This window comes from Melospiza melodia, chromosome 3, assembly GCF_035770615.1.
Source record: "Melospiza melodia melodia isolate bMelMel2 chromosome 3, bMelMel2.pri, whole genome shotgun sequence".
In the NCBI taxonomy this organism is placed as follows: Eukaryota; Metazoa; Chordata; class Aves; order Passeriformes; family Passerellidae; genus Melospiza; species Melospiza melodia.
The window spans coordinates 121,870,361-121,897,256 of NC_086196.1; the positions used below are offsets into that span (position 1 = coordinate 121,870,361).

Genomic DNA, 26,896 nt, shown 5'->3' on the forward strand with positions numbered 1-26,896 from the left:
TGCCCAGAGAAGATTTGGTTGCCCATCCTTGGAAGTGTTAAGGCCAAGTTGTATGGGGCTCTGAGCACCCTGGTCTAATGGAAGGTATCCCTGCTCATGGCAATATCAGCTAGGTGATCTTTAATCTCCCTTCCAAACCAAGCCATTCTGTGCTTCTATGATAGGAAAAAATGGGAAAATAAAACTGATTTACTGAAATACTTGGTTAAAGTACTGTGGCATTTTAGCCTGTCAACCAAAAGAAAAACTGAGCTGGGGGAAACATACGTGGTTTTAGCTCACCATTTGCAGAATAATGCAAGAATAAGTAATTTAAAACCCTCCAGAATAAGTGGGTGCATAAAACATATACAAAGAGGGTTAATCTCAATTCGGAGGTAGAAATGTTAATTTGGGAAGGCAGGAAACCGGTCCAACTTGTCAAGGTAGAATGCTGATTCTTTTCAGAGCAGCAGGACTTTTGTCACCATGTTTTGAAACTGTAAAAGCAATAAATCTGATAAGATTTTGGAGCATTGTTCAAAGCTGAGTGATTTTGTTTGCCCTGAGACTTTCAATCCTAAAGTGATAACGCTTCAGTGAACCTCAGTAGGGAATGCCTTTGGAGTTGTTCTGCTTCTGCTTAATAAGCAACTGAAGCTTGTATTTTCAGGTGAATCCACAGGAATATTTATAATGAGGAAAGGAGAATTCCAATTTATTTTAAAAAGAGAAAAGATGGATATGCTTAGTCAACTCATGTAATTTCCCTCGTACTTATTAAGATTTATCCTTAGACCTCACATGTTAGGAAGAAGCCTAGTGATTGATTTTGTAGCTTCATTGATGTTAACCCATACATGCTGAGTCCATATAGAGAGATTAATACTCAAAATAAATCTCCTAGGGAAGCCTGCATAAATGCAGTTTTCCTTCTGATGAATGGCTGTATGCTACTGAAGAAGTCATGCAGCTACTGGAAGATTCTCAAAATGACCAGTACTGGTCATTTGACCTTTGGTGAGATTGTACCTACTAACAAAATCCACGAAAACAAAAAAAAAAAAACAAACCAGCAACAACAACAATCCCCACAACCCTGTTACCTAAACAAACAAAAGACCCCACTATAGAATCCCAACAGAACCCACCTACTGTAAAAACAAAACAGAAAAAAACCCCCAACAAACCCAAGTAGAAATGGTAGTGCCAGAGTGCAATGGTTCTAATTTTCAGATTCAGAGACTTTTGGAGAAGCTCTTTCTGCAAATGTGAAGTAATGGGGATGTTTAACCTTTGCACTTCTTTGGTTTGATCCATGAAACCTCATTTACCAGAAACATAGTGAGCACAATTATGAATCTGCATACTGCCTACATGATTAATGGAGTGCTTTGGTGTAATTATGCACTGCTTTGAATACTGTCAGTGGCTTTTTGCAAGTGGAGTAGTCCCTAGATAGTTATGCAAAGACTTCATTTTTCACAAAAACTAAGTTGTTAAAATGCTCAGTACAAACAGAAAATCAGAAGCCTTGGGTACAAGGCTAATTAGTTTTAAATTATTATCACTGTTTTTCATGCTCCTCTAGTGATATTTATCAGCCAAGTTAGGACTTCTGGGTATCTTCAAGAATGAATATTAAGGACATAAAGTTTTATATACAGCATTTGCTTCTCTGCTTCTGTCACCTCTTCTTCCCCAGAATGTACCCTGGCAATCTTCAGTTATCATCCCCATTTTTTACATTTTTTCCTGCTTCATAATTTTGTTTTAATTTTTTCTCTTTGTCTCATCTCTTTGGCAGATAATCTTTTAAATGACAAGGTTAAAAAGTTCTTAGAATTCTTGTGATTAATTCAAGTAAATTTTTTATTCAAGTAATTTAAATATGCTGGTGTCTCTGACCTGTCTGGTAAATGGAGCTGGGGCTGCTACATTAAGTGCATCTATTGCACTCTTCAGTCCATTCTCTCTTTTAGTCCCCTCCAACTTTTCTATGAGCTGATATTTGATGTGGCATATGGGGAGGACTGTGTGTATTTAGTGACAGAGAATTTGAAAATATTTTAAGGTCTATTAAAACACAGTTGTCCAGCACAGGATACACTTGCAAACACTTGGCTCTTTGTGGTGGATAGCAAGGGTTCTTACCAGACTACAGGCTAGGTGCCTCTGAGACAGGGGATCGCAGACTCTGGGTTGCTGGCCAGAGTCCCTGCATTTTGCTAGGAAGGTGAGGAGATGCAGTGGAGTGGTCAGAGGAGGGGAGAGCCTTCTCCTGGGCCCCTGTGCGGGCTGGTCACAGTAGCTGTAGGTGTAGGTGTCATTGACCTTCCCTGCCTTTGATAGGGGGTGTGTTAGCAAGGGCTACTCCAATGCGACCTGCAAGCAGGTGGTTTCCTTCTTTCAGACACAGGGGATATTATAATATTGAATATGTGATGCAGTGAAAGTTTGATTTGTACAGTCAAATATAGATATATATGTGATGAATTGTAGCAAGGCATTATGTAGGTTATGCAAGCTTATTTTCTGCTGTGTATTAAATAGTTAAAATAGAATGATTCTGATGAATGCTTGAAATTTTCTCCGTGTTATACTGACTTTTCTAAACAGGATTACAAATACAACCCTGTATTGACATTCAGCCCAGTTGCCTTACTACATCAAATCTCCTGAATATTTAAGTATATTTGGGATTTTGCATTTTAGTGTTTCATATATATCACCAACACTGTTCTCCATAAAATTTTCCATTTGCTTTAGTAATGCAAGACCAAGGGATCTGTTATCTTAGAGGGAGTATGTCATCCAAATAGGCAGAAACACAATTATATCTTGGGCATTTCTTGTTAAAATGATTCAGAACAACACTGATGGAAAATATAAACAGGAGAAGTTTGGTGTTCTTTCTCATAACCAAAACCCATAAGTTCAATGGATTTAGGCCTCAGGGAAGCATGTGGGGAAAAAGTTCACTTTTATTATAAATTCAGATGTACCTTTAGAAGGAAATTATTATAGCATAGATATATTTATCGTGGTACCTTATAATTAGCTAAACACAAAGCCTTTAATGTCTTCATTCCCTTGTAGATGTATATATGTTTATAAATATGTGTAATGGTACTGCAAGGCAAGTTAACCAGTAATTTAATATTCTCTGCTGATACCGACTACCTAATAATAAAATTGATTTTTAACAGTAGTTAAACAAGTTTTCAAAACAATTTTGCAGAAACAAACGGGGGCTTTTTTACACCTTTTTTAATCTGAAAGACTCTGGTCTTGGAAAAGAGCTTTACTAAGTTTGGAATCCTCCCCATATTTCTGATCTCTTTTTTCCATATTTCACAGGGCAAGGGGCTTCTTGGGCCACCTGTAAGTATCAGTTTTACAATTCATAAATATACTGTTCAATGAATCTGTTTGAATATTTAATAAAGCTATTATACTGCAATTAAAAGTAATTCAGTGAAAAAAGAGATGGGTTTAATCCTGATGTTCTATGGCTATTATGTATGTTTTCTTCCGCTACCCCTGAAGTGTTGTGTAGGTCTGTGGTATATGGGGCAAGAATATTGGTGTCTGAAGGCATGGTTTGTTGTTTGTGAGAATTCCATGTTTCCAGTCCTTGGATGTTTGTTACATTGATGTTATATGGTATAGAAATAATATTTACCTTGGTTGTTGCAGGGTCCAGCTGGTGCAGCAGGACTTCCCGGGGAAGTAGGTCTTGCTGGTCCACCTGTAAGTACTGCTGTGTTTGCTGAAAATGCAGGTTTATTCCATTAATAGAAGGTACTTAAAGAAAAAACGGGCCATCTAAATAGTATTTGGGCTATCACAGCATTTCCAATTTTTTTTTCTCTGCAGTGATCAATGGTAGAAGAAGGATTATGTTTGAAGCTCATCAGAAATAAGAACAACATGTCAAAGTCAGGGCCACCTGTCAGATTAGAATTAAATATTTCAGAGTGTCCCATACTCTACTTCTCTTATTCAAGGAAAGCTGAAATAAAAAAGCAAACCTGACAGAAGTACAGGAAATGTAAACCTTAACTACTCAAACTACTGATTTTCATTTGCGCACCAGTGCACATGGCAGTTCAGCGTTTCTTCTCTGTCTCACTTTAAGTGTGGCTCCATCTATTGACCTTACTGCTGAACTGTGCACTCAGTTTCACCAGTCTCCTGTTTTGACACCACACTTAACTGAAATGGAAGCTGGAACCAATTGGTACTTTTCTACTTGAAATCTGAAATAGCATTACAATTTTATTTAATAAAACCTACTTTTAAATGCAATTATATAAATGAATTTAAAAAAGAATATTAAAAACTGCAAAATTGCTTCAGAAGATCTAGCTCACTGTCTTGTCTGTAGGAAGGGCAAGAATGGATACCAAAGGAAGTGGACAGGCTATATATAAAATGGCATTTTTCTGTCATACTGTCACACATTCTCTCAGTCAGTTGGTAGTTCAGAGACTGCCTGAATCAGAAATTGCATCTGTGATGCCTTTTCAAAAGCTGCATGTGAGCCTATTCTCCATTAATGCAGTCAGCATCTGAATCCATTTATATCCCAAGCCTCCATAATACATTGTAATGATGAATCCCATGATATAATTATGCATTGCATGGAAAGGAATGGCTCCATAGTTCTCATGTTTTGAGATTTAATACCTTTTCTATATTAATCTTGTTTATTGCATTTATGACTTAGTGAAATGTAAAATTAATATTGAAATGATAATATTAAGTTAAAATATGTTCTCTGCCCAATTATTAGATCTATTTTAATTAAAAACCTTCAAAAAATAATTTGTAGAGGTTCCACATTTGCTTTACTTATAAGAGCACTCAGCATCAAAATTTCACAAACAGGAAAAAATTCTAACTTGGTAAATTCCTCTTGTGCTCTGAAAAAGTGGATTTTCTCCTCTCTCTCCTTTTGCCAGCTACTATAATCCTTTTTGTTTATAACTTAATAGCAGTTATAGAGGAGGAGTGCATAGATAGTCCTGTGGTCAGGTGTTTCAGTTTTCTAAAGCAGGTGAAAATGTTTTGCTTTTCTTGTGACTCCTATTTCACAACATGGCTGCCGTTCTACTGGAAAAAATAGTTTTTCCATTCTGTTCTGGGAGTTGTGTTGAGTTGATGTTTTAACTGCCTACCCAGTCTGTCCTTCTGTAGCCACTTAATTTCTCACTGTTGTTGTGCGCTCTGATTTTGTGACTGCTGTTTGTTATTATTACTGTCAATCAACTAAAATATTTTACCCTTTTTAAGGGAGATCCAGGAAAAAGAGGGCCACCAGGACTACCAGGACCTCCAGGTCCTCCTGTAAGTGAATATGTTTAATATGTGCTTACATCTGAATTTTGTGTTGTTGCTGCTTGAACAAATCTTCTCCCCAAGTTCTACAGCTGAATACTGATTTTAGGATATCAGAAAGGTTTTGATCTTCCACTTAGAAAGCAAGTTTCCACTTTTTATTGTAAAACAAAGGCAGTTTGAAATGCAAATTTTGTAGCTTCTGTCAGGATGTCTTCCTATTTCTGTAAACTGCAAATTCACGGGTTTTAAATTCCCCTGTGAATCATAATACTGTAAATGTAGTCTTTGTTGGGCCTCACTGGTATTACCTCAGCAGAGGCAGGCTTTTCTCTGTTAGGAGAAGAAAAAAATATTTGGCTCGTGAGACAGAAATACACGCTTGCAGGTGGGTTGAGTTCTAATATCTTTCTTGCAATCAGATCTGCTTGCAGGGAATAAAAGAAAGCTTTATAGCGGTGCTTTGCCTCTCCAGAGGAACAGCTATCTGTATTTAACCTCTGGGGAGGAGGGATGTGTGTTATGCCTTTATCTTGTGGCAATTTACCTGCCCAGAGAAATAAAATTGAGAGTTTGGCAGACACATCTCAGTCTGGGGGCTGGGAAATGCAAACCACCGGGAAAGGTGTTGTGCTGATGTCTTCCTCTGCTGGGAACCTTCTCTCCCCACTTTTGGGACAGATCCTAAATACATATGCTTTATTTATGCTATGTTTCTTGTTTTAATGTCAGTTGCCAGAGAATTGGAGGCAGCATTTCAAAAAACGTGAATGGTAAATTGGAGAAGAGTAGTCAGTGGTGTATAGTGCTTCTATTCCTTTAAGTTTTGTCTGTTTTAGGTTTCTGGAGTGCCACAGTCCCACTCCAGTTGATAACATTGCCACCCAAATACTCTTGGCTTTTCAAAAATCCTTGTGCATAGAAGACCATTCTTTAGGAGCTTATTCCTTAAACTCTCCTGTGCTTTTCTCTGAAACAGTGTGCTCCCTCCCACAGTTCTTCAGAGAATACAGCTGCTGCTGTGAAATAATCTTTCTCCCTGTTGTGCCTCATAAACCTCCTGTTAGCTTCCATCAAGTATTTGATTTAATATGAGAAAAGGCCTTTCCCCCACTGAGTCAACCTCATTGTACACTGACGTCTAGTTTATTGCAACTGTCATCTACCAATACTTTTGGGAAAATTGTTTTCCCTGTAAAAATAATTTTCTCTGTAAAGACCTGAATCTTTTGGTGAATGGCACAAAGTTATTCTTATTGTAGAAATTGCCTTGGTTTCTCTAGGAAACTAATGGGGTTTGGATATATTTGTTCTATATTTAACAGAAGGTATATTTGATGTAGTTTAAAAAGCTAGAGAAATATTTTGGGTTGTTTTGAAAAGCTGTTCTAAGATAAAGGATGGGACCTGCAGTCCTATAATAAGGTTAAGGTGCTTTCCATGTGAGAGATGCGTTGATTGATTGTATTTCTGATTCCATTTTGGATAGTAGTTTTGTCTAATCACTGTGTTGCCTAATGACTCATGTCTTGCTATTTCTGTATTGCTGACTTTGATAAATTTAATTTAATTTAGGGAACGATTGGCCTGCAAGATGGTGACCTGTTGGTAAGATAATTGTCCATGTTTTTATTTCTTTTTAAGTAATCTCAGACAGTCTTATTTCAGCTATATGGTAATAACTATGTGAATGCTTTTCCAGTGTCCCAGTGCTTGTCCTCCTGGCCGTCCAGGACATGCTGGCTTAATGGGTATGAAGGTAAGAGAGCTTGTTTGTTCCAGCATTCCTTCCAGAGGTGCTGTCTCAAGGCACTAGGGAGGGTAATTACTGACTTGAAAAAGGACATTTCCCTGTTAATTTCAAAAAAGATTGCATCACTGTGGTTGCTTATGGTTATTCAGCTCTTGACTGCCAAAACAACATCTTCTTGTTGAAATCTCTTGCTACTCCTGTAACCTTAACTGTAAAATTTATGTGTGGTCCTGAGAGGATTAAAGTGTGAGAAGGATTGCTTCATTCACTTCCTGGATAATTTGTGGTCTGACTCCAGAAACTCTAAATACTTCCCCAAATCCTTGATCTTTTTGACTTCTTTTTCTCTTCCTGGGAGACCTGTAACATCCTGAATTGAAATTAGCATGTTTTGAGTCTCATTTTAGCTAAGATTTTTTTAAAAGATATTCTTTGCTGGTTTCCAGAAATACTGTTGGCCTCAGGAAATTTTTGTGGGATAACATAAGAAGTAATACTAACCTGCCAAGAAATGCAGCCTTGTTAGATCCAGAAGCAGAGATTTTGAGCATGGAACTTGATAAGTAGTGTTTCCTAGACAGGTGAGGAAGGAGGAGTGAATGGGGCTTGAGAGGGAACAGCAAGACAGCTCTCAGCAGTCTATGTCTGCTTGGGAAAACTGTATTTTAATTTTGAATAGTCTCTATTTATTAATTTATTTTCATTTTTTGTGTTTATTTTAGGGGCAAAAAGGTTCAAAAGGAGAGTCTGGTGAACCAGGAAAACAAGGTTATAAGGTAAAATAAAAAAAGAGGAAAAAACTGCGGTTGTTTTTAGCAAACTTACAGTAATTTTGCCTCATCTTCAAAAACAGTATTATATTCTGTTAGAAGTATTAATTGTTTTAACAGAATGCATGAAGTGATACTACATATCATGGTGCTCCAGAGTAACCAAAGGCACTTCTCTATTCTTTATTCACCTGTACAATCTATTTATTATGATGCACAAGTCATACTCCTCTTGCTTTTTATTTTGATTGTTCAGTTTAATTATAGTAGAACTTATGGAGAAAATTAAAGCTAAGTTTATTAATTGAAAAACTTTCAAACATTTAAATGCAGGATAATTCCCTTTATTTACCAAGTTAGCTGCAGCACAGATATTAAGAGTACTTAAATGAATAAGATGGAAAAATACATTTGAGAGGGAAAGGACATAGTGTAAGTTCATAAAGAGAGGCCAAATCTGATTCATCTTGAAAACTGAAATGTTAACTCTCTCAAGGTGTTTCATTTGAATTAAACTTTTTATTAAACCTCTTTAATATTGAAATATTTACAAGAAATTTTCAGATTTGCCCTGCCTCTGTCCATGCTTCAATGTTGCAGGGCAAACCATTAGAGAAAACTTTTTGCACTTTTAGTCTGGAAGAACAAGAATTCGTAGAATCCCAGAATATTAAGAGGTTGGAATAGACCTTAAAGATCATCTCGTTCCAACCCCTCTGCCATGTGCAGGGACACCTCTCACTAGAGCAGGTTTCTCAAGGCCTTACCCAGCCTGGCCTTGAGCACTGCCAGGGTTGGGGCATCCACAACCTCCCTGGGCAACCTGTCCCAGTGTCTCACTACCCTCACAGTAAAGAATTTCTTCCTACCATATAACCTAGATTTCCCCTCTTGCAGTTTGTACCCTTTACTTCTTGTCCCGTTACTGCAGTTCCTGACGAAGTCCTAAAGGCATTAATGCCAAGAAAAATGGAATGACAGATTAAGGGTAAAATATCATTATTCTTTGTACTGAGGTTTCTTTAAAATCACCCTTTTGACTCATAATTAAATGGAATGTGAACCTGAATGAGTATCTTTCTGAGGAAGTGGTATGACTTCATTTGGATTTCTTTCAAGTGGGACATGGTGACAGGAAACATTAAGTAGGACATACACCTCATACCATGACAGAGCAATATGCATGGTATGGATTGGCTACAGATTCATTCCTTTTGTTTTCCCAGGGTGAAGAAGGGGACCAAGGACCCAGTGGTGAAGTGGGAGCTCAAGGCCCTCCAGTAAAGTATTTCCTTTTAAAATCTTACTAATTTTCTTCCTAATAACATATATTTTTTTCTTATTATTGTCAGAAAATAAATATTACAAAACTTCCATACACCTTTCTCTTTATTCTGCATTATTGTCTATGAATCAAAGTAGAATTATTTAAGTCCCTCCAAATCTACATTATTGCTTGGCACAAAGCTCCATATAGTTCTATGGAAAGGCTATCTTTAAAAACTATTTCATGTCCTCAATTTTCTGTTCTGCTTAGATTGTGAAAATAGTTGCATTTTTTCACCTTCTTTTTCACAATTTTGACAACTCTGACTTCATTGTGTTTGAAACACAATCAGCTCTGAAATTCAGACTTAGCTAAGATTTGAGGATGAAGTTGTGACCACTGAAGAACAGGGGTTTTTTCTCCCTGATGTTTTTTGCCTTTTGCACAGGAAGTATCCTTCAATCGTATCTAGTTATTTTATTGTCCTGAATAACTGTGCTTCATTATGACACATAGCTCTTCAGCTTGTTCCCTATGAAGAGCTCTTAGGGTTACTGTGACTGGAAAGGACAAGGGAACAGAATAAAGGGGTCATTCTAAAGAGGAGAAACAGGCATAACACCTTTAATTTCTATGGTTTATTTTCTGATGGGGTCTCATGCTTTTTTCTTAGGTGTTAAAGTATTTATTTAATGCCATTGCTGTCCTGATTTGATGCTATACAGGAACTTACCTTAATGCACATGACATCTAAATGCTAAATTACAAAATTCTCTATGAACATAAACATATGACAACATAAACCTCTGGATTATCACTAGAAAAAGGTAAAGAACAGACTAAATAAAGCAAAGAGTCCATTCCTTCTGATGATTGATCCTGAAAAGGTATCCCTGAGGCCCTGATGCAGACAAAGTGCTTGGGTAAGAGGCAGCTTCTGCTGTCTGAAAGGACTGTGGGGATCAATTAATTTTACTAATTTTTATTAAAATTTATGATTCATAATATGCAGAAAGTGATATCAGATGGATAATCCATGTGAAAAAGGACAGAGAATGCTTTAGAGGCACAGATGGAGAGTCTGTAGACTCTGCTGTATCTCCTTATATGCTCCTTACATAAATGAATGAAAGGGGTTGAGTATCCAGTCTCCACCTGCAATCCAACCAGTGTATTCTACTGACATGGTCTGCATAAGACAGCCCCCCCTGGGAGAGGTGTTGTTTTTGATAGAAAGTATTGGATACCACAGTGTGCTTACTTCCATCTGTGATCTGAGGAGCAGGAGTAAGCTGTGTTCATCTCCCTTGTGGGGCTGCTGTAGTGCTTGTTGCATTACCAGGATTTTTCCCACCTTTTGGACTGACAAGGCTTCAAGTGATCTGTGCAAGATTCCAGCCAGCTTTGTGAGGAGCAAGTAGAGGCTGCCAATGTAGAACCTGCTCAAGGACTGGGTTTGCCCAAGCTGTGGGGAATGGCCTGTAGCTGTTTCAGTAATGCAGCTGCAGGACAAGCATGTTATGCCTGGGGGTTTGGTCTCTGCAGGGAGGAGACATCTCAGGCAGTGTCAGTCTCTTGGGAAGAGGAAGATAGTGAAGCCAAATTTCCCACAAGACTCTTTTTGAAGGAAAGGGATAGAGAGAAAGTGATGACAGCTGTGATGATAGTTATGATACATCCTGCTGCATTAGGATGTCTACTCAATTTAGCGTCTTAGTGAACATATAAACTTAGCACTTGTACTCTGAAAAGCCTTGCTCTTTTTTATCTGCCCCCGGGGCTCTGTAAAATCTCCTTCATCTGTCCAATCCCCCACTTAGGACAACTTAGCACTTTTGCAAATTTGGCCATGTTCCTTTCACACAAGCTGCAGGTGAGAATGCTTCAACTCTGAGGTAACCAAGAAGAAAAATTAGTGGTTTTTTTCTGTCCTTGTGGTGTATTTGTAGTTTTATAATACAGCCTGATAGTTCTGTTACTCTTTTTAAAATTCAAAATTAGTAAAATATCAAATTACCATATAAGTTAAGAATTCTAATACAGCAGTAGTTACAGTTCTCCTTTAATACTAAGAAAATAGTTAAAATCATTGTAAAGAAAGAGTGTAGAACTCTTGAGTCTTCTGTCTGAAAACTAGGACAGTTCTGATGAGAAGAATTAAGCATAATTTGAATATACTTTTCTATTTCAGGGCATTCTAGGTATCAGAGGTATAACTGGTATAATGGGACCTAAAGGTACCAAAGTGAGTATTAACTTTTCTTTCTATAAAATTGCCTATATTTAAAAAAAAATGTACACCTCTGAGTGTTTTAAAAGCTTATTTAAGCTTTGTAAGCTTCGCTTGTATTTTCTTTCTTCTGCCAGCTGTATTTCCATAGCTACTGCACTTCTTGTTAGGAAGAAAGGTAGCTCAGTCTTTCTGATTGATGAAAGACTGTAGTCTTTACTCCTTGCCCCCACTGCTTGCATTTTATGGTAGTTTTGCACGTATGCAAGTCTGTAGTTAGCAAGATAGCAAGTTATAACAATTATAAACCATCACACATTTTAATTAAAGCTAAAATTTATTAAGTAGTCCCCCTGTGATTTGAATCTTACTAAAGCCTTTTTCTTCCATCATCATCTGAGTTTTTGTCAGGATTTTTCATTGAGAGTTTGTTCTTTTTCCCATTCTTTCTTTGACATCCCTGTGTCTTAAATTGCTGCCAGTGGGATTAATATTTATTGGGTTCTTACTTTGCTGGACAATTTTCCTTTTGTTTGTCTAAGTGTTTCTGTCTGTTACTTCAAACCTGGGTGCTACATTTCTATTCTCATGATCTTGTTAAAGCTATATAATAAAAATTTCTGGAAGGAGTAGAACACCGCAATCCTGCCATTGTCTCCTTCTCCAGAAGTCAAATCATGTAAATCTTGTGATCATCTGTCCTTAGAGGCAACATCAAATTTCTCCTGATTATGAATCTTCCCATGATTGATCCTTCCTAACATCTTGGATGTGTTGGCTAAACTATTACTATCTTGTACTTCACTCTTCTGGCCTTTGTGTGTTCTAATTCTTTGCAGTTATTTGCCTATATTTTCTGTAATGTTTTGTCTACTTTAAACATTTACTACATCTGTATGACTAATGAGTTCCATGTTCTCTCTAAATCTTTTTTAAAACATTTTTTTCTCTCCATTTACCTTTATTTACAGGGTATTGATTGCATTGTTTCCTTGAAACATATGCAATAAAAATAGCAGCAGTGCACTTGATGATTTCCCTGCATATTTTGGTGTTATTCTATTATGTGGTGAAGGATATAGTATATTTAAAGAAAACACAGAGATTTTTTGAAGTAGCATGTAAAGGTCTACCTCCTTCCTAGATTTTTAGAGAATTATCTGAATGTTATCTATTTGTTTGGTAGGGAGCTCGTGGTCTTGATGGTGATCCTGGTCCCCAAGGTCTTCCTGGTGCACCTGTAAGTAGAGTGTGGTGTTCTCCCAGCACTTCCCAGTTAGTGCAGCTTTGCAGCTGTGAATCAAAGAAGCCTCTGATTAATCCAATTCTGTTGATTCCCCACAGGTGAATAAATGATATTACAGTGATATCAAGTCAGTAATGTCTTAATGTTCCCAAAGAATTTGAGGTAGATGAACCCATTTTAACTTCTTAGTATGTTATGGTTTCTTCTTCCTGCTGTGCATTAGGGTGGCTTGGAATTTTTCAGGTATCAAACCAGAATAAAACTCATACAGGGTGATTTGGGCAATTTTTTGTTGGAGGTTTTTAGTGTGTGTGTGTTTTATTTGTTTGGGGTACTTGGTTGGTTAGTTGATTTTTTTTTCTTAAATTCTTCCTTGCTCTCTGCTTCCATAGCTGGAATCTGTGCTTGTAACTCCGTGTTAAAAAGTGCAACATAGTTTGCTTTGACACTCCTGAATGCTCAGGTGATGATGGCTTGAGCTGTGTTTTTTAAAATATATCTGTCAACTGCAGTTTTAAAAACCAGCATTTTTAAATATAGTGTGACTTTGAGTTGTGTACTTTCACCAAATGTGAATTATATTTATTTGTTTTCTGAGAGTTTTAGTTAAAAAATACAAGGAAGTTTATTCTGATTTTATTTGTAATTTTTTTTTTTCTGTAGGGAGATCAAGGACAGAGAGGTCCACTAGGAGAGGCAGGTCCGAAGGGAGAAAGGGTGAGCACAGACAAATTTTGACTCTTGCTGACTTGCAAACATTAATTACTTAATAGCATATAAACATTGCATAACTGATACTCTCCAAGTAATGTGTATCTGAATGAGTAGGTATTGACATTCTTTTCAGCTGCCCTTTCATTGTCTTCAGCTTAATTTTTAAATATTGTTATTATTCTTAGGGTCCTCAAGGTACAAGAGGAATAAATGGCCTCCCCGGGCCTAAAGGAGAGCCTGTATGTATATTTAATTTATTTATTTGCTTCATTCAATGCTATTTTTCATGTTAGGACTTAGGCAAAATCTTTTCAATATTACAATAATTTTTTTTTTCTTTTTTCCAGGGTTTACCAGGAGTTGATGGCCGTGAAGGGATCCCTGGCATGCCTGGAGCTAAAGTAAGACACAATTGACATGTTTATGAGCTTTGGTGATGCCCTAGATTTGTTCATTAATTTGTGGCTGCTGCTCATGGATTTATGCACATTATTAGGGTAATTGAATTAACATTTCTGTACTACAGATCCAAAAGTATGTCAACTCTGTGTTCCAGAAATAAAATTTTCATCATGTTTCATTTGCATAAATTGCAACTTAAAATGTTTTACAGGGTGAACCAGGAAAACCTGGAGCTCCAGGTGATGCAGGGCTCCAGGGATTGCCAGTAAGTATTGAGTATTTTACCTTTGAAAGGTAGGCTCAGTTCAAATCATAGAAAGGCTGCGCATTGGTTGATTTGATTCTGATGTTGGAGTAATTCTAGTGAAAATCTAAGCAAAAGGCTCAGGGGACAGTGTGTGTAATGCAAGGGGAAATTCTGCTGTGTGTATGCAAAACCTTTGCACAACAGTCTAAATCTCCTTAGGATGCCATTGTGGGGAGCTTGGCCTCACAATACACTTGTGGTCAGGATGTGACTCTTCTTGTGTTTCTCCTACCTGAGACCCCCTGGATCCTATGTTGTGACCCCATAATTAGGGCTGGTCTCTTAATATTGGCTGGGGCCCAGCTATTCCCAAACTGGGCAGGAAAAGCTGAGCTGCAAGTCTGACATACCTTCCATGAACAATCATCCTTTGATATTCTGCTGGCTCAGAACATCTGGAATGCATCACACTCGTGCTTCTTTCTGTGGGTGGCTTGGAGGTCTCCAGTGAATTCCCTGTGGGGAACTTACAGGGAATCACTGGTGCTTTATGGCTCTTGCAGAAGATAATCCTCGTGCAGTAACTAAGTCTGAAAACTGTACCAGTTGTCAAAAGCTAAATAGAAACCTCTTTAAAACACTTTGCTATAGGAGTAATTCCTGTGAGGAATAGTGATGGAGATGTTTTAAGACAGAACTGGACATAAATTTGTAATACTAAGTGAAATCCTAAGCCTGGAAGACAATTTAGTAAAAGCATACTTGCTATGAGCTGTTGCAGAGCAGTGAGGAGTGAATGAAAAATGTCCAAAGGTATCTGTAAAACTCTGCATCTCCAGTCTCAGCACACTGGGACAAGCATGTATTTCTAGTCTAAGACAGAAAAAGTCACAACTCCTTGCCTATCCATGCTACTTTTGCAATGTATGAAGAAAGAATAATACTTCTTATCTGTTACTTTGTAAACAGAAAGAATACAAGCTTGGTCCCTTATTGAATAAGTGTTTTAATATCAAATAAAAGGATTAGAAATACTCAAGCATGAGAATTTTTTTTTAAATACCATTTCCAATCACCTTAACAACAAATAAATGTACATATTTTTTCTTTCAGGGTTTCCCAGGCTCTCCAGGTATGAAAGGCATTCCTGGCCCAAAGGTAAAACATCTTGGGTATTGTCTTTCTTATCTAAAGCACAAATAAACTGCTAAAGTATCTAAAGTTCTAAAATATTCAATGAAATTGTAATAACCTTCTCATGTTAAGAGACAGACCTTAGGCTGAAGGAATTAAATACAGTTTTTATTCAATTTTTGCCTGTACATTTTCATGATTCTTGTGCTACATTATGTGGTTTTCATTATTCTAGGCATTAAGTAATACCCTAAGAAGGCCATTTCCTTTTAAATTTGTGGAGATCATTGCTAGAGAAAGATTTTCATGTGCCTACCTCACTGCATCTTGAAATGAACCATCTTGTAATAAGATGGCTCATTCATAGCCACCCTAAGCTGATTCAATCACAGGGGTTGTTATCTCTATTTAGGTGGCACCAACTTGCAGCATCAATTCCAATTTAGTTTAAAAAATTGTTGTAGGATTGAGACGGAGGAATGTTTCAGACAATGATGCTTGAGTTTAGCTGTAAGTGATTGAAAAAGAAAACTAGACTGAGACATGATTTTTGTCTGAAATTACATGGAGTGATATTGCCTTCTGTGATTTGAAAGCAGCAATCAAATCTATTTGGGATTTGTCAGCACATAAACAGCAAAGGAACTGGAATTTGTCTTTTGAAAAATTAGGAAGTTTTGGTCAAAGTTAAAAGAACACAAAAAATAAGGCAGAAGTTATAACATTAACACAGGCTAATTGTGTTTAGACCTTACGGCTTTGCTTATTTTAATTTTTGATTTCAAAATAGAAATGCAAACAATTTGCTCTGCTAATATTTTTCATCTTCTGCCCAACAGGGTAATAAAGGTCCTCCTGGGGTGCCAGGGTTAATGGGAAATCCTGGTAAACAGGTAAAACCATTAGTCTTATACAAAAGATCTAGAAAAATGTGTAAAAAAAAAATCACTTTTCCAATTTGTTGCATTTCAAATTTGTTCCCCAAAACAGGGTCAGCAGGGCCCAGAGGGAGAAGCAGGTCCAACAGGACCCCGGGGACCACCGGTAAGTATGGAAAAAATTTCTAATTGAGCATGTATAAAATTGCAATGTCTCAAGATAGGCTTGCTGAAGCTATAGCCACAAGGTAAAATTATTATTTATCTGAAGTTCTAATTTTGAGGTAAATACCAGTTCTTTACCTTCTTTACCAAGGGAATGTGCATTGCCACACAGAGAAATACAGCCCTATATATATCCAGTAATGTCTTGTGGTTGTTTTTGGTTTTGGTAACAAGTTTAAAATTTAACCTTAGTTTATATTCTTCTTGTCTTTAAATGTTCTGAGTAAAAGCCAAAAGAGAGGGAATAAGTGTGTTTTGTGACACACTTATTAAAAACTGGAAAAAAACGCCTGTTCTTCCACTGCAACAGTCTGGTTGGCATTATTAACATTGATATAGTGGTGTGAAGAATAACATTTATCTTTCATTGGAAACACTGCTGTTGTAATTTCTTTCCCTGGAGATTTTCCTTGACACTAGAAAGATTTGGAAGACTGGAGAAATTGCTGCTGGGCAGGTAGCTTGCTGCAGGAAATAAATCTGCTAAGAAAAATGAACTGATGGTATTTGTTAAGGCTCAGTTTTGAGGACCAAGAACAACTGGATACTGGAGAGTGTTGGGTACTGCTTTCTGATTCTCTCTAGAGGGGATCTGACATAGTTTGAAGCTGCATAAGGCTGATCTAATTTCCCTTTGCTGTTAATCCTTCTGGGTGGAGAGGGATGAGAGGATCAGTGATTTGAAGGAAATTTTCATGCACAAATATTCACTCTGATGACATTAACCAGGCTTCAGGCTCTGTAAGCAATTGCTTTTCCAGGCTTCCCTCTTGCCCCTGATACCCAGGGGATGATTTCCTGGAATTTCCTGATCTTCTGCTATAATACAATGGCACAAGTTTTGCTTATGCAGTTGTAGAGTTATTCTCATTCAAGGTTTAGTGAGGTACTGTCTGTGATATATTTGTAAGGGTCAGGAATATCTTTTCTGAACTAGCTCCTAAACATGCACCAGCAGTCACCCAAGTGTAACAGATTCCATTCTCTTCTGCTTTTTTTTTTTTTTTTTTTTTTTTTTCCCTGTGGTTTATGCTCTCAGGTGCTATATGTATTAATGAGATCACATTTCTTTTGGACATTTTTTGCATTGATGATGTGTCCACAGCTGCCTAAGGATGATACAGAAAGGGGATTATAAGGGGATTTACTAGGATGGAATACACCTTCAGCCTACCAAACACTCAACTTGCAAACAAGTTTTTGTTTTTGTCTTAATTTTTATTCTTTATATTTAAAAGTGTTGGGTACACTTGAAAAGGTTTTCAACCCTGTTCTTAGGCTGATACTGTACACTTGTGACAGGAACAAGAATTATAATTGAATCAGACCAAAGTAATTGCCCACTCTGATAATGCACTGTAATCTGCTGAACTATTCTTTTAATCCTTTCAATGTGAACATGAATTTACAAAACCAGCAGTCCGTAGAACAGGGGTTGACACACAAGGTTAATTATTAGTAACCCTGTAGATGAACAGAAATACTTAAAGCACATTAAATACAGTGATTTTTCTTTTTATCACTCTAGAGACCAACAAGATATCTGGATTCCTTGCCTTTATTTTCCCTGTGTTTACAAAGTGCACTCATTTTGGAAAACATGTAAAGATTAGAACCAAAGCATAGAAAGACAGCTTTTGGTCAATACAACTTGGAGAAAGGAAGTAAATTATTGATGATGAAGTAAGCTTGTATGTGTTCCATCAAATAGTAAGCTGCTTCTCATCTGTAGTTCTTAAAGCTATGAAGTCTTGGATAATAACTATGTTGACTCTCATCAGAGGCAGCTTTAGACTACAGGCAGCATATGACTGGAGTAACTCTCTAATTTAATTTTAGTTTTTTTAGGAACACTTTACCTACACACAAAGGGTTTTTTTGTTTAGGAAGGACATAGTGTTGAACTACTGAACTTCAGAGAGCTTTGGTCTAATCTGAGTCAATATTTATTTCCAGGGTAGAATAAAGAAGGTTTTCTCTTTCTTCTGCTGCATGTACATGTAGCAGATACATTTGAACTTCATCTTTTAAGATTCTGCCCTTCTATTTTTAGGGAAAAAAAATAAATCTGCTGGTTAAATAATTCTACGTGGCATGATTTTCAAACTTCTAAAATGAGACAATTTGGCAATAAGTTGAGAAAAAGCAATTATAATTCAATTGCAATTGTTCTAAAGAGAATTTTTCATATATAATTTTTTTCATTGCTTTCCTAATTTGAATTTTTTTCACAGTTTTAACACTTGCTTGTTTTAGACCAAAGTTGCACAACCAAATGCTTTCAAAGCCTGAGGAATTTATGGTTACTCTTCAGGTATTTTTCTTGGCCTAGTTCTTCTTATTTTGAATTATCCACTTTATAATTATCTGCAGTTCTTTCCTTTTTCCTCTCTCCCTTTGCTTCATTTTATTTTTGCTATAGAAGACTCAGGTAGAAGTCAGGAAGGGTTGGGCTTGTTCCTTGGAGAAAGAAAAGACCTTGATATTTTGCAGGATATGGGGAATTGTAGTCCCCTAGTATGTTGGTTGCACAGCAACAGCCACATGAAATCCTCTTCCCTCCCCTATTTCACTTACCCCTGTTCTTTGCATTGCAACTGTGTGAGACATCATGGCTGGCAGCTCCAGAAGGGCCAGAACTCCAGAGAAAAAGACGCCGGGGCAAGATCTGTGGGAGCATAACAAAGCTGACTCTGCTAAAATGGCCAGCAGACTGCTATTTGCATTAGGGGAAACCTACATGCCCACCTTTGTGTTATACTTAAAAATCATGGGGCTTTTCAGCTTTTTCTACTCGCAAAAGACATTTTTTGAGAGAAATTTTTTACTTCAACTAGTTTTTTGAAAGGTTACACAGGAGAGCTCTATCATAAGTGTTTTTTGAAAGGTTACACAAGGGAGCATTGTCATCAGTGGCTCTGTGGGACAAATAATACTTTTGTACTGTTTGCCAAATAACTTGCCAAATAATCTGTCATAAACCATGTTATTTCAGTGTATTGTATTTTTAAACAGCTGTTGGAATGTAGTTGGAAGATATTGTTACTAAACAGAAGATTCAAAATTTGGCCTTCTATGAATCTGTAAACTTTCACAGTTTCACAGGGCAGATACTAAATATTTGAAATACTAAATACTTGAAAACAAGATTACTAGCTCTAGTTAAAAACTGACATAGATCTCTAGGGGAAACTTGCTTTAAAAAGTATCATTTTAGTCTATTGTTGCTTTTCCTTCAAAAAACTTCAACTTGCATTTAAGTGGGTAGGGGAAAAAAAACCCCTTTTGCTATTCATGCATTCAGTTAATTAGAAAAACAACTGGAGCAACGTGGAAATTTTGCATTTTATTTCTAAATGAAATATATTCTCCTCTCCACTCTTGGTTAACCTTATGTTTGCTTCACATTGTTCTAACCAATCCAAGTAATTACCAAACTCATTTGTGATTTAAACCTTTCTAAGTCAGTCATCATGGCAGGTGGGCCAAGGGAAGGAATTCTCAAATGTGGGAGTGTCATGTCTAATCAGTGGAATTTAGTCATGCTCCCTAAGCTGCTTAACTATTTTCTTTCATATTTGCTGAGATTTAGTAATCTAATTTAGTTTCTCCAGAAAATACTGACCCCTGCCTCTGCTTTTTCATCCCTTGCTTTTCTTCAATTATTTAACCTATGAATTGCTAACATTTTGAGAGCCTGTATTGCACCCTGTGGTTTTGCAGAGAGCTTGTAATATTGAAGTAATCACTTAAAGTTCAATACGTGTCTAGCAATCTGAGCAAACTTCATGTATATGCAGGCCAGCATTCATACATGTTGCTTTGTAATTAGGAAATCATGTATGTTTTCCCAGCATTACCAACATAGGCTGAGTATCCAGTATCCCAAGATTTGATACCATAGCCCCTCTGAGAGACTTCCAGGTCAGCTGGACTGGCTTCCTCTCTGGAGGTTGTGTCACTATAAAGAGAAAACCTGGAGAGTACCTTGGATTTACTACTCAAATGTCACACAACCCAAAGTTATAGGAGAATGCTCTTAAGTTGCTTTCAGCTAAATAACTTTCTGCTCTTTAAAGGTATTTCTGTCCTGCCTATGCTGAAATGTAACTTTGGTTACCCTATTTAGTTATAGTTTAGTTATAGTAACTAAAATGTCGATTTTCTGTCATATTCCTTTTACATGACTGCAAGGGAAATAACGTGTCACTTTCTGGAACTCTTCATGGTAGGATGAAATGTTCTTGTCTCAGTTTATATGCCCTGTTTAGGTATTAGTGGACATGTTTTTTATACATAATTTCAGACATGTTCCAAAAGTGGTATCATAGTTTACATTCAAGGTAGAGCTAAAGGAGTTAGTTAACATTAGAGTGTTTATAGCAGAGTCAGAAGGGCAGAGCACGTTTCCATCTTGGCAGGTACTTGTTATCCAGTAAACCTAAGTCTCTAGATGAATGTGACAAAACTTTTTGCCCCTGCCCAATTCTGCAGCATGGTCTGTACAGGGTAGCATTTTTTTCTGTCGTGCTTGCAGATTACATATCCCAGTCAAACTTCATAAGCTCCCTGTACAGCTCTCCTGGTATCCACCCCTGTCTTCCTAAACGGCATGGCCAGGTTCTTGTCTGATACCTCTTTGTTTACCCCTCCACCTCCACCAACAATTTTCTTTGAGTTTTGGGCATGGTAGACCTCTGGATGTCAGCGGATATCACAGTGTTGGCTTCTCCTCAGCAGTGTAGACAGTAACCTGGGTAAAAAAATGGATTTGTTGTGGAGCTAGTGTACTAAAGCTGTCCGGGACTTCAGCTAACACTGCAGACACAGTCAGAATGAAAGGTCTTTGCCCTCTACACTTGGCCACAGTATCACTTATGAAGGAAAGGATGGCTAGTGAGTTGCTGCTTCTGCCCTAAGCATGGCTTTGTTAAGAGGAGAGAACATTTCATGCTACATCTAGCTCTTACCATTATCCTGAGCAGTACAATTTAATTATGGCAAAGTTATATTTAAGTAAAGTCTCAGAGAAAGTTACTTGTATGTTTACTCTTCTATCAAACGTTAGTTTTCATACTTGGATGCTTTTCAATACTGTATTGAGGGTCAGAGTCCTGTTGATGCTTCTGTGGATAAATCCTTGAACTTAAATGAGTATTTCCTCTGAGATCTTTTGGTGAGTTTAAGTCTCATAAGTATATAGTTGATAAATGGGTTACATTTTGCAAAAAACTTTGAATATGAAGTTTAAAAAATCCAAAATGTACTTTATTATTCTTTATTCTGCGCAGATTTAATTTGCTTGGCCTACATATTATTAAATATATGTCCAATGACATATATTTAATAATATGTAATAAATTACTTAAAATTAATGACACATTTTTAAAGGAAAAACTCTTAAGTAAAGGGTTATTACAGTATGTGCTGTGGATTACCTCTCATTTGATTCTACTTAGTGTTTCAGTTATCTGGCTAACCAAGTGAGATGCAAATTACCTGGAATGTACTCTCATTCTTATTATTGTTCCACTTAATTGATGAACAGGAAATCAATAAGACACTGAAACTCTCTTAGCATGCAAATGCATTCTGTAACTGTTTGTGAGAATTCTACAAAAGGATCAAGTCTTCAAAATTTCAGTGAGGATGAAAACCATCCCAGACAACTTAAAGGAAGATCAGCTGTAAATACTGTAAGGTCTTCTTATGTATGTTACATTAAAAGGCTGAATATAACAGATCTGTGAGAAAGGCATCAAATCTTTAAACATATTGAGTGGTTCAGCTGTCATGCCTTGAAACAAGGGATGGTAAATTTTGTGCTAACCACAAAATCTAGCACAGGAGCGGTGGAAGGGCTGCATCTTGGTGGTGTTCAGATTGCAGTGCTGTGCCACCATTTCACACTTACCATTTTGCATGTGCCTTTCCCTAGAGGCATGGAATGTTCACCAGCATGGATGCAAGTCTGTCTGTCTCAGCTCACTCTGAACTAGAGTGGCTTCTTTCCCTCCTTAAGCATTTCACCTCTAGGAAAAGCACAGATTCTGAAGTGTGTCAAAAGTGCATGAAACCATACAGATTCTGGCAGTCTTTTTGTTAAATCGAGCGCAGCATGCCTGTTGGTTTGTGGGTGGCCTGATGCTATGTACTGTTACACAGAGGGCTGCTGTATAGGAAAGGTGGGCTGAGGACATGGCCAGACTGCCTTCTGCTCTAATTCCTGTCCATAGTGACTTACAGCACAGAGGAACATTTCATCTGGCCAAAACCAGATGTCAACACCTGAACCATCTGTTTCAGAAACCCTCCTATAGGCGTTGGGGAAAGTTAGGTGCTTCTAAGACGTGACTTACATTGCATTTTAAATGTTTACGTGAAGACATTTCAAGATGCCTTTTTTTTCCTTCAAAACTACGAGCAAGGACCTTACTTGTATAACCTATCCTAGGGCCATTTCAGTCTGATATAACTTGGAGGAAGCATTAGAGTCTTTCTAGTTATGCCAGGGATAGGATTCCTCATTCTTTGGGTTCCAGTTACTCTCTTACTTGCTAAAACACTGCTGCAGATCTTGCAGTGGTGGCCCATAGTTTGAAATAATCAGTCCTTACAGACATTATGTCGGTGTTTACAAGGAAATACTATCTATGCATTTGTATTCTGGTCTTCTGTAAACTAACCTCCTTCTTTGCCTCCTTGGAAAAGCATTTTGTTTGACAAAATGCCTGTGGCAGACATTTGACAAAAGATTTTTTCCTCATTTGAAATAAAATGAAAGGTTTTTTCTTGAATTTTGTGTGAACAGCAGGACTTTTGATACGCTTAAGAGGTTTATTATAAGATTTTAACTCTCTAAGGATTAGGCTGCTTTTGTTTCATCTCTGCATAGCAATGACTGTTATGGGTAATGAATGAATGTTATGGGTTTCATGAGAATGATATGAGAAACAAGTTTCTAATGTTGAACATAATTTTAGTCTTCACCTTTCTGCATCAGAAATATAGCAGCATTTCAGGTCAGAGATGTAGTTCAGAATTTTGTGATTAAATAAAATTGTAATGCATTTTCTGGGTTGTAAGATGAAGGTGAGTTAGGAGACATTTTTCCTTTCTTTCTTTTTTTTAACATAAAAAAGCTTCTAGAAATTATGCAAAGTGCTTTAAAGTAATAGGTATTTTAACACCATAGGATATTTTGAAGGAAATGAATTGAAAAGTCTGTTTATGTTTGGTTCTGTGATCTCTCCAGGGTACCTAATTATTTCTTGAATTGTAGAATTAGCTTTCCTAAGCTTGTGTGAGAAGTTGTCATTGCATTTATGACCTAATGTAAAAGGCCATGTCTGCCATCTCGTTTTATTTAGTATGCCACAACATTTCACAGTATTGTCCTTGTTAGGAAAAAATCCCCTGTATTTAAAACTATCCATTGCATGCAGCCCTAGAATGCTAAGTTTTGATTTAATCTAAAATTGTCTATGTCATTGTATAATATTTTATTAAGTTGAATAACTAATAACATAAATTCTTGACATTTTGTGATCTTAAATGTATCTTTCTTTTATTGCAAATAGCACTTACATAGTCACACTGTGAATTTAAGAAGAGTTTCATAAGTGAGACCTAAGCTTGTGTTGGGAGATTGTTTGAATTTATCTGTCCAGGGATATGTCTGCACATGTGAGAGTAAAGCTATAAAACTTATAGAGTTGTTCTGAAAAGATTAATCATAAGAGGCAAAATCTTTTGAGAAAGGTACTTTAGTTTGAAAATTATTTAAAATCTTTGCAAGTTTGGCTCAATGTCAGATTTACCCAGAGTGTGTATTCCAGTGGCTGCCTTAAGAAATAGAGTTGTAGCACTAATGTGGATATGATGATCTGAATGGATAAACATGTCTGAAGTGCAGATATAAAGATGCAGTAAAGCACATATTTATGCTTATCACTATTATAAATAGTGAATTTTAAAAATTACCTCTCCCTGTAACACTCTAGACTTTTTTTAAACCTGAATGAGTTTGTTAAGCATTACTTCTGTATTCACTTTTCACATTTGTGTATTAGGGATCAGGTGCTTTAAATATGTAGTCGCGTAGGAGCTCAGGCGATGAAACTAAGCAAAAGCCTAAAGTTATACATGCCTGCCAGAGTTGTCATAGTGAAGTGATTGTGTTTGTGACAGGTAACTCTCAGGTGTGATTCCATGAAGTGAACTTCATTTTGCTTAATCACTCAGCAAAATTATTTACTTGAATCATTTAATGCCAAATAAAGGTTATATGCCATGGTTAAATAAAAATGTTTACTCAGAAAGTTTCACTGGTTTTAATACCTATGGTATTTTTGCACTATGAAAAAGAAATCTCAATTAAACCCAACAGCTAAGTAGTGTAAATCACTTAATATTAAGGAAAAAAAAATTATACTTTATTCCCAGATCACAAGAAGAATTCCAGGAAATAATATTGTCCCTCTGTTTTTGCTTCCAGGGTAGCAGAGGGGAGACAGGTCCTGCAGGTCCTCCAGGTTTACCAGGGAAGTTGGTAAGCAGTTTATTTCTATATTCAGTATTCATGTTTACTTTTAAGGAGCTATAGTATCATCTGAACTACACTTACCCATTTATCCATGCAGGGAACCGAAAATAACATTGAAATGAGTGGTGGTTCAGTTTCTTTTTCAGTCCTCTGTGACTGTGCTAATATTAGAAAATGCTGTTTTAAATTGCATGGAGATGTGTGTGACTTTTTTCTTCTACTTGATAAGCCCATAAATCCTATGACATGCAAAGCTGAGCGGCACACTGCTGTGTGGGCTCCTGGGAGCAGGAGCAGTGAGAGACTGCCTTTCTGCTAGCAGCTACGTGAAACTAATGAACGGAGCACATTATGAATGGCACCTTTTACCAGAGCTCCAGCAGTGTTTACACAGAATCAGTCAGAAGCATAGCTGGGGAGGTCTTGGCTGAAAGAGCCTACTGTTGCAGAGGAATGTGCAAATCGCAGAGTGCAAGATCTTGGGAAGGATTTTTAAGAGAACCAGTCTGTCTTTGAGGGACTGGAGGGTAGAAAACTCTGTAAGTCATTTCTGTTGGGATTGTCAGCAATAAATTCATAGTAAGATTCTGTTTAAAGTGCCGTACTTTGGATCAGCCCAATTTGCATCAGATAATCCTCTTTCATCAAGCTAAGTCTGTTCTGGGAATAAGGTTCTGCCCTATCTGCTTCAGGGTATGACCCTTAGTTGTTAATTCTAAACAAGATTGGCTAAGTTTACATCCTTGGCTTATTTTCACAGGGTCCCCAGGGTAGTATTGGACTTCCTGGACTGCCTGGTCCTCCAGGCCTTCCTGGTGGTAAAGGTGACCGGGTAAGAAATGCACTTGTGCATGCAGCTTGGTGTCAGGAGTAAACACAACAAGTTGAGCACTGTTTTCAGTTTTTCCATGAATTAATATCTGTTTTCTTGTTTTGTATGTAGATATTTAACTGCTTGAAGTGGTGCTCTCTGTGCCCATTAACTGCTTGTAGCTCATAAATGTGTGAAGGAAAAGTCTTGACAGTGCCACTTAGGGGACTGAAATAAGATTAGTGATATATAAATTATTTTGATTTTTAAAATTTGAATAATTTAAAGACTTAAATTGTACTGCAAATCATTAACACAGCCAGATATGAAGTGGTCTGTCAGGATCTGTGGTCACTATAGAGCTTTGCAGCTTCAGCTCTCACCTACAGTAGTAGCCATGCCTGTTACATGTCTTGGGGCCTCCTGTGGAAATGCACATGCTAATGCAACTATTGAGACACCTATGCCTACATGCAGAATTACACGATATAAATACTTCTTCAAGTATTTTGTTGAGAAGGAAGGATTGAGCCCCAGGGCCCAATAACTGCAGAATATATCTTGCTTTGCTCAATATATGTTAGTGAAGACAGTGCATAAAGCCAGAGATGCTTATCTTCTCTTGGCTATAGGAGACTGCAAAGGATGGAATTCACTTGCCTATCTTCTGACATCTTTGATATAAAAATATTCTCTACTGTGCCTTACTCGAGGCATGTCTACATGAGTATCAAATGAATTACACTTGTGCAGTGCCTCTTACATCCTCCTGACAACCAGGGCACTATTGGACTGCTAGTCAGATGTGGGTATAACTGCTGTAAAATGTCTGAACAGAGGAATCCTGCCCTTGGTATGCTCCCAGTGTACATCATAGAGTTTCTGGATAGGGTTTGCTGTTGTTTTTGGCAGCTTTTTAAAAAAAAGCTATACAGGTACTTAAAAATAATCTTCTAAGTCTTTGATGTTGGTGAGGTATTTTTTTCATGTTTGTTTGGTTTTCTTTTAATGCTGAGATGAGGAGATGTTTCTAGTCAAATGTAAGTATTGACATAAAGCAGTCTCTTTTTATTAGATTGGTAATGATTCATATTTGAGACTTCTCCAGAGGGAGATTGAAGTTACTGAGGAGGCAAAGGTAGAAGGAAAATCCCTAATATTTGTTGCAGTGCTGACAACCTCCCTCCAAAGGTGTTTGATTTTCCTCATTTGCCATATAAAGCATCTGGATCTCTAGGATAAAAATTAGAATGTTGATACTGTAAACAGACCTAGAGAGATCCAGGCTACAGCCAGGAGGTTTCTGAGTATCTAACTGGCAGATGACAGTAACTTATGCCTGGAACTTTTTA

At 37.1% G+C, this 26,896-nt stretch overlaps 1 protein-coding gene across 1 annotated transcript in view; it reads left to right on the forward strand.

Annotated features, from left to right (window-relative positions):
* COL9A1 (collagen type IX alpha 1 chain) overlaps window positions 1–26,896 on the forward strand; it is a 62,402-nt gene that overhangs the window by 21,923 nt on the left and 13,583 nt on the right. The window contains exons 13-30 of the mRNA XM_063152973.1: window positions 3,340–3,363; window positions 3,679–3,732; window positions 5,278–5,331; window positions 6,898–6,930; window positions 7,025–7,081; window positions 7,798–7,851; window positions 9,072–9,125; window positions 11,304–11,357; window positions 12,529–12,582; window positions 13,252–13,305; window positions 13,488–13,541; window positions 13,650–13,703; window positions 13,916–13,969; window positions 15,065–15,109; window positions 15,925–15,978; window positions 16,076–16,129; window positions 24,686–24,739; window positions 25,494–25,565. Coding sequence (XP_063009043.1) covers window positions 3,340–3,363; window positions 3,679–3,732; window positions 5,278–5,331; window positions 6,898–6,930; window positions 7,025–7,081; window positions 7,798–7,851; window positions 9,072–9,125; window positions 11,304–11,357; window positions 12,529–12,582; window positions 13,252–13,305; window positions 13,488–13,541; window positions 13,650–13,703; window positions 13,916–13,969; window positions 15,065–15,109; window positions 15,925–15,978; window positions 16,076–16,129; window positions 24,686–24,739; window positions 25,494–25,565 — 933 coding nt within the window. The remainder of the gene's footprint in view (window positions 1–3,339; window positions 3,364–3,678; window positions 3,733–5,277; window positions 5,332–6,897; window positions 6,931–7,024; window positions 7,082–7,797; window positions 7,852–9,071; window positions 9,126–11,303; window positions 11,358–12,528; window positions 12,583–13,251; window positions 13,306–13,487; window positions 13,542–13,649; window positions 13,704–13,915; window positions 13,970–15,064; window positions 15,110–15,924; window positions 15,979–16,075; window positions 16,130–24,685; window positions 24,740–25,493; window positions 25,566–26,896) is intronic.